Consider the following 18,548-nt stretch of genomic DNA (forward strand, 5'->3'; position numbering starts at 1 on the left):
ATAAAGCTGGCCCAAGGCCAAACATGTGTGGGTCTCTTTGTGTGTACATGATTGGAGCTCATATGTAAGGTAGCAGCGAGGATATGAGTTAGATACACTTCAGCACAATGGTGCTTTGTGAGCGTGTCAGACAGGAATGTGTATGATGAGATGGATAAACCATGCCAGAAGCAGCTCTGAGTCAGGGATGAAGTTTGCTTTCATAGTGCTGTTTTTCTCTTTGTTTCTCTCTTTTTCTTCCAGGATTTTCTCTGCCTTTCGTCCACCACTTCTTTATTTTCAAGTTAACTTTTCTCATTCGCTGTCTCTCCTTTTTTATCCCTTTATGTGCCCTCCACCATTGAGAAGGAATGTGACCTGTGGAGAATTGTAGAGCAACATTGGAGTATGATGTTACAGCTTTGACAGATATCCCCAAAAGGGCACATAAAGGTGGAGGGAGCTATTATGTTTAGAGCCCTGTGGAAGCTATTTTTGAAACTCAAAGCTTGGTTTGAGTTGTTGGGCTAAACCAGCAAAACATTTGAGAAAAAAATTAACTCAAGATGCATTTCTTCTATAATAAAAATTTAAGAGGGAAAAAACGTATTATTTGGAGGGAGGTGGAAAATAATCTTTGAAAAAAATTCTTTGAAATTTTTTTTGCAATAATTTGTACTAACATGGCACTTTTGAACACTCAAGTACTTTTTTTTGTATGATCTATTTCTTTTGACAGGTGAGTTTAAGCTTTTAAAGAATACAGGTAGATGTTAACCTTTTTTCATCAGTTTCACTCAACAGAACTGAATTCAGAATGAGAACTTGCTTTGCATCAGCTCCAGAAAAATACAAAACTCGAAGTGGCAGACCAATTTCTTTTACCAATTTTCTCAAAGTTTTTTTGGCAAGAAAAAGATACAAAACCTGATTGTATTGCAGCAGCATCTTAAAGGAGCACAGGAACTCAGGCGTGGCAGACCAAAACAAAAAAATGTGTGCCAAACCATGAGGGACATGTGCAGCTGTAAATACACCTCTGACATAATGGCCACCATTTTGTGTTTATGTACTAGTGACTGTATAGTTCCATTTAAACTCAATATTTTTACAGCTGGGCTTCACCACAAGTCACTTCTTATAAAACAGCAAATGATGTCACCAAATCCCAACCTGGAAGTTTTGCTAGAGATTACCTGTTATTCTTATTACTGCAGCTTTCACTATTTTTTTATTGTTCAGATTTGTGAAGTGCGGTTCTATGGAACTTTCATGAATTTTCAGTGTCTTAGCTGTAATACATACCTGTTCAAATAACTAGAATTAACGGAAAGATTCAAAGGACTGGATTCAAAGACAGATTTCTGCATTAATGGAACAAGGTTCAAAAACAAATCCTTTAAACTCTATTTTATACATCTTTCAGTCACATCATGTCTTCCAATTGAAAGACATGATGTTGAAGTGCATATTAAAAGCTGCTTAATTATTTAAATAAATTATATTCACCCCTTGGATGTTTTATCTTTTTCATTCCTTTTACAAATCAACCCATCCATCCATTTTCTGAACACCCTTCGTCCCTAATGGGGCCAGGAGGGTTGCTGGTGCCTTTCCAGCTGCGTTCCGGGCGAGAGGCGGGGTCACCCTGGACAGGTCGCCAGTCTGTCGCAGGGCAACACAGAGACACACAAGACAAACAACCATGCACACACACACACTCACACCTAGGGAGAATTTAGAGAAACCAATTAACCTGACAGTCATGTTTTTGGACTGTGGGAGGAAGCTGGAGAACCCGGAGAGAACCCACCATGCACAGGGAGAACATGCAAACTCCATGCAGAAAAACCCCGGGCCGGGAATCGAACCCAGGACCTTCTTGCTGCAAGGCAACAGCTCTACCAACTGCGCCACTGTGCAGCCTACAAATCAACCATACTTAACATTTGGTTTGTCTGACAAACAAATTGCTCCTTAACGAGGAAGTGAAAACTGATTTCTACAAAATAATAATTAAATAAAAACATAAAACATTAAAAAGCGATTGTATTAATACTCACCCCTTTTAAAAATGGCTGGTTTAATTCAATTGGAATAGATGTCTGACTAATTGGTACTAGACTCACAATGAGTGAAATGAAGATCACCTGAGTGCAACAGTCTCTCAAGTCTCAAGTCATTGTAGTGTAAAGACACCTGTGCCTGGAAGGTTCATTCACTTATTCATTAGTGTTCCTGGCTATCATTACAGCATGAAGGCAAAAGATACTTTAAATAAATCAGATAAAATGCTATTGAAAAGTATAGGTAAGTTTAAAACCCCTTAACCTGCAGAGGAAGGCCCACGTGACGATTTTCCATTGTATTTTCAGAAGGTGAGGGTTTAGGAGTTTTAAGCTTGAAAAGGTAGAAGGTAAAATGAATGCAGCAAAATATTGGGGAATCCTGGAGGACTATTTGTTTCCATCTGCAAAAGATCATCTATTTTCCAGAAAGACTATGACCCGAAGCGTACAACTAAAGCTACACAGAAATGATTTGAAGACAACAGGATGGGTTTTCTAGAGTACATCAAATGGATTATTAATTTTTAAACCGAACGGGAACTCCAGAAGTTACACTTTGGTGTCCTTTAGCTCCTTTTGGATTGGGTGGTGTGTTTAGGGTCCTCAACCATTTGGAAAATCTGCGTGTGGCTACACTTTAACTCCTAGGCTGTACTTGGATGTTGCTACAATATTTCCACATAACTTTCTTCACATTGTTCTGTCTAACCTGTTCTGTGTACAGTTCCTGTTGCAGTAAAACAGACACCTCACCCTGTCACTTCTGCATTTCACAGGTTTGCAGGCTCTCCATATTTTCCCTTCAAATGTAATCACGATCACCAGGATCAAATACTTTAATTTCATTTTTATCAGACCGCAGGACATATTTCCAAAAGTTAAGTTAAGACTCTGATCTTATTGAAATAATGTCTTCTTCTTCTTTGAGTGATTTTTCAACCCATGTTGGAACACGACTCATTTCACTATAGATGACACTTCTCACTATCTTCAGTCAACATCTCTAAATGGCCTTTTGACCTTTTCATGTGGTTGATAAGTGTACTTCACACCAAAACACATGTATCCATAGCCTACAGAACTCATCTCCTCTTGACTGTTGCAATGGCATTTCTACTTGCTTATTATGGTTTGGACAGTTTGGCATCTGGAAATTGTACTAACGGATGAATCAAACTGGATCTGCTCAATTCCTTTAATAATATTTAATCAAATTTATTCTCTTTGTTTCCATGATGTCAAACAATAAACCGCATGTTTGATGCGTTTCCCGAAAGTGCATCCACATGTTTGCCTCCAGTTAACTAAAACATTGTGAGCCTATCAAAAGTTCACAAAGCCAATTTTATCATCATGGCCTTTACTAATGTTCTGGATTTAACGTGATAGTAATGTTAAGGTAAATAAACTTCTGAACTGACAAACAATCCTCAAAAACAAAATGTTCTCATGAATATGGTAGCCACCAGATAGAAGGAGTTTTGGTAAATAGCCTAAAAAAGGAAATAATTAGTCAACTTCAATTTCAGGAAGTGTGAAAGTTGGCTATGTGTCTTTCTGTACAGTGTGTCTGCATATGACATATTAAAGTATGACAGTTGAGATAGCTTTCATTCTTCAGCTACATTAATTAAGAAAGAGAAATGTACCGGTATGTTTTTATGGCTCTTGGTATAAGTGGTGAAATTTTAATTTTTGTTTTAAATACTTTGCTGCCATCATGTGGAAATTGAGAAAAGGCACTCAGAAAGTGGATTTTATTTCTTTAATAAAGGGCTTTTTTGGCCAACTTTAATCCCTGAAAAAGATTAAATAAGATTTTTATGCACACAAGAAGATTTGCAGGTGCACAACATAATTCACAAACATGTATAACACAATGCATAAGTTCGTAGCTCAACATATACTGTGTCTGTAAATAGCTTCTCAACTGTACAGGTTTCAAACCACACACGTAGACTAGTTGTGACCCAGAATCTGGAATAATGCATGAAATGGATCAAGGCCTGCAGACCTCGTGTCCAATTGAATGAAACTGTGATCAACGGCAATGCATGCTCGTCTGCTCAAAGGTGACTGGTAGTAAACATCCCATTTTGTTCATAACGACACTAACAGTCAAATAAAAGACGGACCTCAAATACTCTGGTGCCATCATGTGGTGACTCCGAAAAACAGTTTTCTCCGATTGCACTCAGAATTTACTCCTCAAAATAGGTCAATCACCAGTTTTTAAACTCTTAATATTTTTACACTATGAATTTGTTGCTTATAAATGTCACTTCTCTTCACATTTAAAACAAATCAAAGTATCTATTAAAGTTTAATTACTACATATATTTTCCTAAAATCCTGTAGGTGGTGTCAGTGTATCAACAAAAAAAAAATAAAAAATCAAGTCTTCAGTCAGACTTGCTCATAAAACATTTGCTTGGAACATTTGTTGTAAATCAGTCAGATGACTCATTTAGAATAAAGAAGATGACCAAGATATTGCATGTAGTGGTGTCCTGTTAAATTTGTCAAGGTCCACGTGAAAAACAGATTCAATTTTCACCAATGGTGAAAATGAAATATTAATAAAGTAAATTTCATGTTGGCTAAGACATAAGAAGATACTTTGTTACATGGTGTACTTTGAAAGACATACTGTATTTTAAATGTTAAGCTTTATTTCACACCCACAAACCAATCTATTTCAGTTCTAAAATAATTTTTGAAAACATTCTTTGGTTATACAGTGGATTTAGAGCCTTACGGGTCTTGGACAGGACTCAGAATATTAAAGAAAAAAGAAAAATCAAATAAGCAAATTCAAAAAGTAAAAACTTTATAAAAACAAATAAAAAAAAATTACCAAAGGAATCAGAAAAGGCAACGCAATTTCAAACAACCACATGAAAAAAAGACCATACCAATAAAATATGCACAAATATGGAATGTATTAAAGACACCATGGCAGTCCTGTATTATGTCATAAATATATTTTTATTATTTACCCAGAGATCTAAACTTATTCAAAAATAAATAAGAACGTAACTTCTACGTTTTATTTAATTCATGGGTTAATTCCCATTGGAATTAAACTTCAACTGTTAGATATTTTACCTTTACATTTTGCTGACTTCGTCATCTAAAGATTTTAATCCATCTGTTGGGATATGTTCATTTCATCATCTCTTTTTAAAAGAAAGTCAAGGCTTTGTGACAACAACACCGTTTGTTGTTTCTGAGTCTGGCTGTTTTTCCCTTTGATCAAACATGTTGCTCTTCATGCTCATAGGCTCTTCCTTTGTTTAAAGTCCCCTGACGGAAGCAGATGGACGTTTCCAGTTTCTCAAACTGATATGAACTCTTGGCCAAAGTTAATTACATAATCCAGGGAATAGTCGCTTAACACATTTTCATTTACATTGAGAAATAAAATCATGTCTTGTAAGAAAATTTATTTTCCATTAAAGAAAAATACAACAAAAAACGTTTCACCTTTTAAAAAAAAATTCCCCTATTCTGGAGCATATTTCTAGATAGTCTTTTTTAATCTACAGCTGATCTATTAGCTAACAACAGTGCTGATAATGAAAATCATGTCCACAGAAAATAAAGTTGTATTCAATAAATTTGCTTCCTTGCATTTAACAGTCATTATGGACATTCATTTCTCTCTGAAAAGTGCTTATATTATGAAGACCTTGATTTCTCTACTGTGATGTAACTGATGGCAATAATTGCCATTTCTTCATTTCATAGTTAATTGTTATTTTTCGGTAATTTTTTTTCTTGTACTTTTCAGTAAATGTTCTATTTGTTTTTTGAAATTGTGCTGCCCAGTGAAACTTCAATATACAGTTTTTCTTATCTTCTCCAATTTACAAACAGCCAAAAAATGTCAAGTAAAACAAACAGCACTTCTTTGAAATGTTTCCAATATGCGTTATGAAAAAAAAGAAGCAAATTGACAGATGGGCTTCACCACACGTCACTTCTTATAAAACAGCAAAAAAATATCTGCAAAAAGGTGAACCTGTGATAGGCTGGAGTGAGTATCACAGCCTGTCACACTTTAGTCCAAGTACTTTAGTCCAGGTGTATATGTTTATCACTAAATAAATAACTAAATAAACTTAGTTTAATTGATGTTAACTCGTGTAATCAACGGATTGCTTTCACCAGGCCTTTACAAGAACAACATGCACAAGAAAAAAGGTTTGTATCAGCATAACAGTGACCGACACCTCAAACTCCAAAGAAACTTTTCCAGCTTGTCATGAGTTGAAGCTTTGAAGTTGCAAATTCTTTAATGACCCAAAACCAAGTTTTGTAAACACTTTCCAATATTGCATCACATTTTTTTTAATTTTTATATTTTATGCATGTTACCGAGTACGAAGCTTCTCATAATTTTTTGGGGCCCATACTAGGCGCTTGATGAGTATGTCTTCTGCATTGCTAATAGTATTATCCCAGCAGTACTCAGGAGAGAGCAACTTGGTGGGTTTGAAGAGCCAAAAGTACTTGTTCAAGTGACTTTCATCGTGCCATAAAGCCTCTACATTTTTCAGTTTGTCTTCCATGATGTTGACATAACAGAAATCTGCCAAAGCCTTCACTTTTTCACATGTTCCTCCAAAAATTGCAGCATGGTAGTAGAAATCTCCTTCAGCAGTCATGGAAGCTTTGGATTTTGGATTTCTGTCATATGTGAACCTGTGCTTTGGGAGTTTGTAATAGTGAGCATGGAGTAGAGCTACTGACTCCCCAAGAGCCTCAGAGCCAAATCTGCCTGTAAATATCTGATCTACATCAAAGCAGAAGACATAAGAGAAGTTGTGCTGGAGAACTTTGTCGATTACTTCTGATATTGTCTTCATTCGCATCATAGAGATGTCTTGCCACCTGTTGTGCCTCTCTACCTTGACAATCCTGATGTTTCGTCGAGGAGCAAGGGTAATTTCTGGCACCTCCTCTGGTAAATCCGTAAAAACAAAATATGTCACAGGTAATCCCGGCATGAAATGTTCTTCTGCTGAAACCAGGAATGTTTTGAGATAGGCTTCCAGATACCTTCAGCAGAGACACAGAAAGGTGAAAGGTTACTGTAGGTTAGTAGGCTGATGATAGATAGAAAATATAAATGCTCTTTTTCTATGGCTTTAACTATAATAGTTACATGTTTTACTGACAAAAACCAAGATCAGTTGATTTCTGTTTCACATACACAAATGGATGTATCATCTTTAAAATTTAAAATGGATATTTCATTATAGTTTAAAGTAAAAATAAATAAATAAGTGTTAATAGTCTACTTTACTGCTACCCTTCAAAGTAGACAGCGGTTTGAAGTGCAATTTTCTGATAACAAAAAATGTTATCAGAAAATTGAGTCAAATCCACTATAACAGAGATTATACAACTGTGAAATGTTAAATATTTTTTAGTTGATTTGGTTTGCAAACTAAACAGACAGTGAAGCCAGATTTTTCCACACTCACAAAAGCAGTCTGGAGTGAATGATTATATGAAAAGAAAGAGATTGGGCAATAAAATACGTGACCAAGACCCCAGAACAAAGTTAAAAAGGAAGAGTTGCAAATGATAAAATATTACTTTTAGTGGGCAGGTTTGTGTGTGGACAAAAAAAAAAAACACACACAAATCCTTTATTTCTAATATAAAAAGTCAGTATTAGCTTTGTTTGTTTTACAAAACATTTTTATATTTTACATACTCAGCTCTATCTGTTAGTAAGTTTCGCATGTGCTAAAAAGATGCACACCACTGACATTAAGTGAAGTAATTGGTGTACACTTGCTAAATATTCTTCTACAAATGTTATTTTTAAAATTAGTTTTAATTTTAAGACAAAGAAATGTGTTAGAAATATGCTTAAACTAGAGTTACATGCTCTTACAATCTGTATGTTTTCAATGCTGAAACAGCTCACAAACTAATCTTGTAATTTAACACCCCAAACATCAAACACAAGAAATAAAGTGTACATGAATGTTTTATTCCTTGCATTTAAAAAAAAAAGTCTAGTAACTTGGTTTTGTTTACCTAATTTTATCAAATGCTATTTTATTTTTTGCCTTTGTCTATTGCTGAAACCAAAATTCTACCCCAATTTCAATGCACAATGTCTCCTCACGAGCAACTAAAAATATTTTGCAAGAAACTCTGAATAGAAGACAGACAGACAGAAAGTTTATTAATCCCTTTGGGGTTTCCTCTCAGGAAAATAGTTCCCATTTACCACATAGCATTTTATGTTTTAAAAATGCATAAAGAAACAAACCTTCCAACAGCAAAAACTGTGAGGGCCACAGCTGTTTTGGCTTCTTTGTGCATTCTGTCATAAAGTTTATCATCAAACATCAGTTCCCACATAATAGGTGCGTTCCAGGAAGTCTGAGTCTGAACATGTGGCCTGACGCTGAAACAAGAAAACAAAACAAAACAAAAAACAGAACAACTCATCATTATCACATTACTTTTCATAAATCTTAAACTTTACTTGGATAAACTTAATTTGATTTCTTGGAACAACTTCATTTTTTTAAAGTTGGATCAGCTGTTTCATTGTGTGATGAACATGTTAACTTCATGAGACACTTGTAAAAAAGGTTTTGGCATGTGGAAAGTCCAGTTTAAAACGATGGCTTTTAAGAGGCCACCTGGGCGCCATCATAGGAATCCTGACTTCTCTGTCTTTGTTAACTGGAATGTTAACTTAGGTGTGGCACCATTCCCAGCTCTGAAAGGTGCTAGAAAAATAAAGTTATCTACTGCTTACATCACTAACGGATGTCTACTTTTGCAAAACAGTGTTTTCAAAGTAAAGTAATGTTTGACTTTATTACGCAATCTCATTTCGTTTCTCTCACATGAGAAGACATGAATTCTGACCTCACCCCTGGAAGAATCAAACTTCCAGGAATTATTTCCATTTGTTTCCATATGTAAATGGAGGTCTATGAAGGAAGGGGTCTGTGCACTCAATTTCAGGTTCATTGAATAAAATGGAAGTATACTTCAATCATAATCAGAATTTTTTTCCTCATGTGCAAACTTGTCATTTAATTTTTAGTAAATGACAAGTTATAATAGCTAACCCATTCAAGTCTTTTGCAATTTTTAAAAAAAAAATATATGTATATTTAAATTATTTAGTCAGGTTGAATACAAATGCACACTACTGTTTTCACATTTTCCTTTGTAAAAAAAACTACAACAAAAAAATAAACACAGGAACAATAGGGACAGACAATGCATGATTGTTAGAAGGGCATCTAAAGTAATACCACAGAAGAAAATGCATTACTGTATGCTTATCAGTAACTGAACAAAGTGTACAGAATAAAGAGAAGTTTACAGCTGCTACCTACTATAAATCCCTGTCTGAAGAAATAACAAGCGAATCAGACAAGTAAGACATTACATTAAGCACTTTGAAATGCCTTGCTGCTGAAATGTGCTACCTAAAAATACAAAATCTGTCAAAAAAAAATCAAAAAGAAAAAAAGTGTTGACTTTGCAGAAGGCTACCAAAAAGATTTCACAAATTTCACAACAATATGTGACTGTTTTGACACAGCCAGTGTGTTTGCCGTAGTCTCTGTTTAGCTTACTATGCATGTCACCAGGAAGTTAACATAGTTATCTAAAGCATTAAGTCAAAAAAGTTCAACCTTAGTCCCTAAAATTTTTTCACAGTCTGACAATAAATAATATTTTAATTATATTATTTTTTATGCTTGTTCGCGAGAAAGGTAGTTCTTAAAACCAGTTTAACTTTACTAACTTTATCTAGTCTGAAGACACGCGTGTATGTGAACTGAAAACTGTAAAAATGTCTTTCTCTTACAGTCAAAGATTCCACCGAGTTCTCTAAAATTCAACCCAGAGATGACAGACTAAATTAAATTTATAAAACTGTCAGCTTCAAAATGTCAACCTCAAACAGCTGATAGTCACGCATATGACCACTAAACAAGATTCACATCCTTAAAGAGAACGTGTTAGTCTACCCAGAGCAGAAAGACTAGGAAGAAAATACTACAAGATCCTCTAACACCGCATAATAACATTAATCAATAAATATTAACACACATTATTCAGGGTCCTCTCTCTGGCTCAAGAATTCAGTCTGTCAAGAAAACCCGAGCTCATCCAACTTCCCCATGCTGGAGATTTAAGTTTAACAGTAAAAGTAAATAAAGTTATCTTTAAAAATGGAATGGTGTAAAAGGTGTAACTGCAATTAAACATCACTGATATGTTGGAGGTAGATGGTAGGTGAAAGGTTAGTGGAAAAAGGGGAAGTAACAGGAGAGCAGAGATTGTCAATGCCTTATTTGGAAGTGGAATAGAATAGAATAGAATTCAACTTTATTGTCATTGCACTGTCACAAGTACAAGCAACGAAATGTAGTTGGCATCTATCCAGAAGTGCTACACAGGATATAAATATTTATTTACAGGTGTACAAGACTAAATATAAATATAAATATGGGAGTTATATGCACAGATTATACAGATTATACAGAATAAACAAGAATGTTAGGAAATGGATTTTATATGTATTAGTAGGTTTATAATACAAGATAAATAATGGCAGATAAGATTTACAGATTGCATATGTGTGTGAGGAAAACAGTCCATGGTAGATTGGTTTCAGAGAAAAGGTATTTTAGGCAATGGACATAAGAGGGCTGCTGAGCAACCCTGAGACATTCGCACAGACATCAAGACATAATGTCTGTAAGACAGTGATGGATATGGGATCATCTGTCTAAGCAGTCAGCCAATGAAACAAGCACAGCAACAGTGCTAGCCAAAGTAAATGCACCAAAAGGGTGGATGAACCCTATAAAAGGTGGGTGCAAAAGAGGAACCTTTGGTTGGATCCTCCAGGCAGCTTCAAGGCAAGATCGGTATGGACAAAGAACTCTGCAGATGAAGAAGAGCCGGGGCCACAGAGCCGAAGACTGTCCTGATCATGGGGACCAACCCGTCTGCCCCGCAACATGTGGCTTCAAATCGCACTTCTCTCATCAGCTGGGTTCAGACCCCAAAGGCAAAGATGAAGACCAAGGCAAAGATGAAGACCAAGACCAAGACAAAGGCCAAGACAAAGAACAAAGGCAAAGAATAAGAACTGGTGCCATCCCTCCTGCCAGAACCCAAGTTCTGTGTGACATCACCATCCACGCAGAGACGAACGTTCATCAGACTTACAGAGACCCCTGCCTTCGTTAATCAACCTCCTCCTGCTGCAACACCTTCTTCATTATCAAGCCAGTTCTGGGGTTCGAAACGCCATGCTCCGTCCGTCTGTCTCAAAGGTTTCTTTTTTAGTTCTCAGTGTCAGCATTAGGGAAAGATAGACTAGATGATTGATTTTCTTATTTGATTATTTCTGCTACTGAATTAAGCTGTACTGACCCTTGCAAAAACACATTACTAATAAAATATTTAGTATAAAGAAAATCTAAAAGATGTTGTGGACATTCAATTAATGAGTCACCTCAAAGTTCTTTGATGGTTGTAAAATAGCTCTGATGTTTGATTCTGGAGAGGAAGAGGTGGAAAATGTGTTATAGGTTGCTGGTAGCCAAGATGTAAAACAACATCCTTGGGATTCGCCCGAGTCACTAAAAGCAACCTGGTTCAGTAACAAGTGCAAGTTGTAATAAAAGAGAAGGAGCGACCGTTAACAGGTGTGCTCTGTGAAACTAACTGACAGCAGGCTGCTCAGTCTGGCTAATTCACAGGGGGAAGAAGGGTGGGACACCTGGATGTATGTCGTCAGAAACCATGCAAAACTTTTCTCGATGCCAGCTTAAACAGAGTTTACTTCAGTTCTGCACAGGGTAAATCCCAGCATATTTAGGAAACTCGATTAACCTGTTAGATGGAGAGCTGGTAGCACATCTCCCCTCTCAGAAGAGGAAGTAGAGAGTGAGAGAGTAGAGCGAGAGAATGAGGGCGAGGTTTTGCACAACAAGTCAGCCAAATGCAATGTTGAATAATCACAATCTGATAACAGTGTTTGTTAAAAAGAAAGACTTTTGATGTTCATTTTTGTGTCCTAAAAATGTAATGACTTAAAAAATGAAAATCACTTTGAACTGCCTTGTTTCTGAGATGTGCTATACAAATATCCTTGACTTGATTTGACTTAAAGCATGCACAGATCCACCTGATAATGTATTTGTATACAATGCAGTGTATGCACAGTCCGAATTAGAATCTGTATTGTTTTATAGGCCAAGTTTGTTCACACAAACAAGGAATCTGACTTCGGTTTTCAAGCTTCAGTGTATAAACCTCAGTATAAGTATACAAACTTTGTGCAAAACACAAAGATAAAGGAATAATATGTTAATGTATTGATAGTCAATTGTTTGATAAAGTACAAAAAAATCATGACATTGCAAAATGCTCCTTTTACTTCGCAATAGAGAAACCAAGTACATTACAGCAACAGCCTAGAACAAGAAACTGTCCCTGTGGTGAGTGGTTTTTGCTACAGCATGCTGAAGTGTCAAGGATATGCACGAGTAGTCAAAATGCTATTTACCCTTTACCTAGCCGTAGATCTGTACAGGTCTTGAAAGGAGCAAACACTGGTCGTGATGATACTCTCTGCAGCTTTGCTACACAAGTTAATATGCTGAGACATAAATTTGGTATGTGCTCTGTTCCAAGATTGAATATTAGATTTTTTATAGCATACTCTACCTTCATGCACAAAAACTACAGAGGAGAAAAAAATTATGTAGCATGATAGAATGAGTGTGCTGTTTAAGATGTCAAGTATTGACATGTTCTATGCAAGATGTCTTCATTTAAATGAAGGCATCTTAGGCTTCATTTAAATTTCTCACACCGGATGTCATTTGTTTTTTTATTTGAACTAACTATCCAATGTTCTAATACAGTGGTCCCCAACCACCGGGCCATGGACCGGTACCGGTCCGTGGACCAATTGGTACCGGGTCACGCAAGAAATAATTACGAAGGGTTGACCGGTCCGCTATACTAAAATGGTTGGGGACCACTGCTCTAATAGATATAGTACTCTGTCATATTTCTCTATAAAATGTATACAGAAGCATTGAAGGTCTAACAAACGTAATTATAATACTGTGAAATTTGTTTGCAGTTTTGGGATTTTATAGAACACACTAACAGAGTTGACCATATCATTTTTATGTTGTAAAAAGTGTTTTGTTGACAAAAATCTAAAACTTGTAGTTTGCACTTTTTTTCCCCATCAACCTCTTTGTTCTGGTCCAACTTACTTAAACTGAGTGCAATAATTACCTTGCAAGTTTATTTTGTTAGTTTATAATGTCATCCTGAGTGTATTTTCAGCATTAGTAATTGTGTTTGCTAGCCAACATTAGTAAAACCACAAAATCAAGAAGATAAAAGAACCCATAAGACAGGAAGCAGTCCGAAGAGAGGAGTATGAGCTAGTTTCACAATTTCCCAATAAGGCATTTTTTGGAGCACTGTGCTGAAGACGAAAATATTATGCCACAATACCAGACTAAGACTTGACCATGCAACTAAGTTGGCAGCTCATGATCAACTGAGATAACAAGCTATATTGAGCAATCAATTTACATCAGATGAATAGCTTGTTCTAACTTTGTCTTGGTACTAAAAAATCTGCAAACAAGTTAGCAATGCTTCATAGATCAAAGCTTTATGGAAGAAATTACTTGATGAAAGAAAACCAGAAAAAATTCTCATTTCCAGTTTGTCAGGAAACACAGCAAACATGTAGAACAAGACAATCTGTTCAGGTCACTGTAAAATATTTTTTTTGCTGGTGTACAAAGATAGTCTATGAGAAAGTTAATGTGTCTTCTAACATTGCTCTTTACTCAGTGCATTCCATTCCATTCAACCGCCTGTAACCTTAAACCAGCCCGCTGCGTTCAGTGTGACGTACAGTGTTTGGTTCTAAGCATTATGCGTCGAGTCTGTCAACATTCACACCTATATCTGATTTATTAAAACAACATCAATACCAGCATTGAAAAATGACTGTTCTCAAATGTTTTCCATCCAACCTGATTCAGCTAAACCTATTGTGAAATGAACAACTGCAAAACTGAAAGTCCAAACTGAATACTATCTGAATATGATGTACCATAAAGAAGTTGCTCCATGACCCAGCTTATGATTATCTTTCTCAGAGAACAGCAGAGTAATAAAAGTGTTTTGCAAAAGAAAAAAACAAAAACAAACTTCTTAAAGTTCTATTACCTGAATTTAAGTTTGCTATCCAAATCAATTATGGATGCTGGTGTTGATTCCTTTGGCACAGGCAGTTCTTTGAAAAAGGCAAGGGCTTTTAAATGCCTACAAAAAGAATAATTAGCACAAGAAAGAAAAACAGTTAATTGAAAAACATAATTGAACAAAAAACCAAACATCAAATGTGGTGCTAAAATCTCAAAGAGATTTTAACTTTTGGTACACACCTGGTATACAAAGAAAGGAAGGCTAATGCAAGTAAAATAATGAAGATAAAGAGTCCAAGGATGCTTCCTCTGTGATTGGACATACTAGAATAAAGCAAATGAACAAGTTTAAAACATGCATCTTTGACAGAGAAAAAAAATGTCAAAGTTAGACATTTTTTAAAGTTAAAGTAGTGTTATCTTTAACACTACATAAAGCTATATAATCTGTATTATCCTTTATGCTGGTCCATCAAATTAAATCAAGATCTAAATACATCACAGTTGGGGTTGTTACATAGTTAAATAAGATAAGATATACGATTTTTTTGTCATTGTCATCAACAGATTACAACGAGATTGAGACCGTGCTTGACTCAAGTTAAAGTGCAGGTTATGTACACATACACAGCACACAATATAAATATACATACATAAAAAGATGAAGAAACAAACAGCACAAAACGAGAAATAAATAGACATCAGAATATGGTTGCAGCGCCTGGAGGTGTAGCAGAATATACAGAATCTACATTTTTAACAGAGTGGTGTCAAGAGCAGAAGTTCTTATGCCTTTAAATTTAGTGGCATGATTGCCATCGGGTAGAAACTGATTATTAACCAGGACAGGCGATCTGTCCTGGTTTTTATTGCTTTGTATCTCTTGCCTGATGGCAGAGATGTTGTGTTTTACACCTCTTAAAGTTTTTCTTTTCTTTTCAGTTTCAGGAATCTAAAACTCTTTATCCGTGTTGCTTAAACACGTACTACTCTGTGGATTATATTATTCACATTCACAAAGTGACTTTACAGTTCATAAACTTATGATGTGGCCAACTTAACATGAATTAAAAAATTTAGCTGGAAATAGTCACTCGAAAATAAGCATCAGGGTGTGCAAATGTGAATGTAAAAAAACAACAACAACACCGTGTTATGGTGTATTTACTATAATTTAAAAGGCCGGTCATGACTTCCATTACACTTTGGTTTGTAATTTTTGTACAGATGCCCGAGAGCTTCCTCGAATGGCAACTGCCCCATTCTTAACTAAATCATAGGGGTACATCTCTGACACCTTAAATAAAACTATTTCTTATTGTTATTACACGTAAAAATCGTTGGCTAATAAAATATTTTCGGACCTATGTAGACGAAATGAAGTGAGAAATAATACTTTTAGAGACTTAAATTCACAATTCCTTATAATCATATTACAACGAGTAAAGTAGATCTCTTTATTTAGTAGCAGTCAACAAATTGTTAATTAATTAAGGGATTTAAAACGCAGTAGTTATCCTCTCTCTGCGAACTGATCACAGAAAATCCGCAGAGGTGTTCGGACCATTCTCTCTCGTCAAAAAACCCCCAACAAAAAACAAAAACTATATGGTTTTTAGCAGGGTACACAAGAACGATCTACTCAAGCACAGTAAATTAAAAATGCCTCTTCTTCGAGCCTGATTGTCTTAAAACGCCATTGTTTCGTTTCGTAGAAGTTGACAAGAACATTATGAGTTTTTGCTCTTTTTTAAATTATTATTTTAAATGAACCAAATAGATTGTTTAGAAGAGACAAATTATCGACTCACCTGGCAAACAAGTGTTTTAAAACTACTCCAGGTAACGGTTGGAAACCACTTTGTGGAACACGTTTCTAATTCCTGACTGATGCCGCTGCTCCGCCTTTCTCTTCCTTATTCTGATACTCTGAATTTCAGTTTGCTCACACGCAAACACTTTGCCCGTGCCATCCCAGCTCCCTCCCTCCCATCTTAAAGTACCTCTTTCGTTTTTAACGTGTTCTGCTTTATAAGCTCATAAAACACGTTAAAATGGGATCAAATTCAGACGTTTATTTTTTCTCAACTGGTTTCTGATTTTCAAGAATTTCCAAAAGTATTCATTTAAAGAGTTCGAATTAAACTTAAGAAAAGAAGGAGGCGTAATATTTCAAAATTATAGACAGAATTGTAGGAAAACAAAAACACGACACGTCAAATCAATTGAATTTTAATATATGACTAGTTTAAAGGAAAATTAACGCTTGTTAGGCTATTTTAAAAAATTCTACTAGTGCTCTTTCTGCAGGCGTAAATTTAGAAGGCAATGAAACTATCTGGTCTATCTGGTTTAATTTTTTCGGCACAACAGTGGCAGTTAGAAAGCTGCAGGGAGGGACCTATGTGGCGGTTGTCCAGTCTGGAAAACCTACACCTTCTTCTCTTATAACAAACCACTCAGTTTATTATTTTTGACTTAAGTGCCTTTTAGAGAAAAGATTTGTAATTCTCTGAAATACTTTTTTTTTTTTTTTTTTTTTTTTTGCTCTGAATATGTATGTGACAAAATATGTTGTATGTGGAGAAGAAGAGAACGGGAGAGAGTAAAGAAATTTTTTTTTTTTTGCTCTGAATATGTATGTGACAAAATATGTTGTATGTGGAGAAGAAGAGAACGGGAGAGAGTAAAGAAAGAACTGAAGCTGAACTACGTCTGATGCTGCTTATTTCCTACCATTTCAGTATAGCAACACCACAACATTGGCGACGAGGATGTCCATTTATGTGCCTTTATCTGCTCCATTTATGCAATGCCCAGGGGAACCAGTGGTACCATTTCCAAGATGGCTAAAAATGTTTGACAACTACATGTTGGTAATAGCTGCATCGGGGTGATGGCTGGCCTGAGGCCAGAATGCGCGCGGTTCTACTTCATGCCCTGGGTACAGAGGGCCAAAGGCTTTTCTGCACCCTGCCAAATACCGGAGACACGTTTGCTGTTCCTATTGCTGTCCTAAAAACATTTTGTGCCGAAGGTGAATGTCATTGCTAAACGTCACAAGTTTAGACAACGAGCACAGAGACCGGATGAGACGGGAGTTAGCTGCTACATGTAATTTTGGGAACACGGAGGAACAAATGCTAGTGATCAACTGATCGAGCTTGTTGCTAATACTCGCATAAAAGACAGATTATTAATTGAACCGGACTTAACGCTTGCTAAAGCTACTACATTGGTGTTGCAAATTGAAAGTGGATTAAGAGATGCTTACATCCTTTCTGATGCTACTGCTGCTAGCGCTTCTGCTCCAGTGAGGGCCGTACAAAAGCAACCAAAGCCAAGCCGCTGCTGGGACACGAAGAAGAAGCCGCCGGATCCTGCTCCTGCCACGGCTCAAGCTGCTGGTAGCCATTCCTGCTTCCGCTGTGGATCTTTCAACCACCTTGCTAACAAACCTTCATGCCCTGCTGCCAAAATACATGCAACAAGTGTGGTAAAGTGGGACATTTTTCACGAGTGTGCCGATCCACTCAAAAGGAGGTACTGAAGTCGTTATTAACGAGCCCACAGTTCTTTAAATGAACAATACAGTGCAAGACGAGATCCTATGCACAGTTCAAGTGACTGTTAATGGACGCAAAGATGTTGAGCTGATTGTGGATACAGGCTCATATAATGTCTATTATACCAGAGAACATTTACCGCACCCACCTTTCAGAATGTGTGCTAACTGAACCTACATTTGCTCTAGTTACCTATGCAAAAGAGAAAATTTCTGTAAAAGAGTGCTTAAAATGTACCATTTCTCAAGATAGTCATTCTACTGCAGGTACTCTTGCTGTTGTTGACTCAGGTGCTGCTCTTCTTGGCTTAGATTTGTTTCAGGCATTACAAATGAAACTTGAAGGACGACAAGTTGTTACTACTAGTACTTCTCCTACCCCTACAGTTCAAACTACTGTACCAGAACATGTTCCAGAAGTGTCAGTTCAGGAAGTTGGCTATGCTAAAAACTTCATACACAAAGTACACATACTGCCAAATGTTGTTCCAGTGCATCAAAAACTCAGGAGACTTCCATTTTCAGTAAGACAAGCTGTTTCAGAGGAGCTCAAAGATCTCCAGGATAAGGGCATCATTGAACGTATTGATGCTTCTCCTTGGATTTCTCCCATAGTCATGACAGAAAGAAGAGATGGGAGGGGTGAAAGCCACGCATGTGTGTTGATTCAAGGGA

General features: G+C 36.3%; 1 protein-coding gene across 2 annotated transcripts; it reads right to left on the reverse strand.

Annotated features, from left to right (window-relative positions):
* Positions 1-3,799: 3,799 nt before the first annotated feature.
* LOC122844420 (alpha-1,3-galactosyltransferase 2-like) lies at positions 3,800-17,840 on the reverse strand. Of its 2 annotated transcripts, none has more exons than XM_044139829.1 (5): positions 17,583-17,840; positions 14,549-14,632; positions 14,331-14,426; positions 8,344-8,481; positions 3,800-7,112 (listed from the first exon to the last, which is right to left on the reverse strand). In XM_044139829.1, exons 2-5 carry the CDS (start codon positions 14,629-14,631, stop codon positions 6,425-6,427), a joined length of 1,005 nt encoding a protein of 334 aa, XP_043995764.1. In that variant the 5' UTR covers position 14,632; positions 17,583-17,840; the 3' UTR covers positions 3,800-6,424. The 2 variants fall into 2 exon arrangements, with proteins under 2 accessions (XP_043995764.1, XP_043995755.1); XM_044139820.1 differs by lacking the exon at positions 17,583-17,840 and adding an exon at positions 16,120-16,680.
* Positions 17,841-18,548: the final 708 nt, after the last annotated feature.

This window comes from Gambusia affinis, linkage group LG02, assembly GCF_019740435.1.
Source record: "Gambusia affinis linkage group LG02, SWU_Gaff_1.0, whole genome shotgun sequence".
Classification (NCBI taxonomy): Eukaryota; Metazoa; Chordata; class Actinopteri; order Cyprinodontiformes; family Poeciliidae; genus Gambusia; species Gambusia affinis.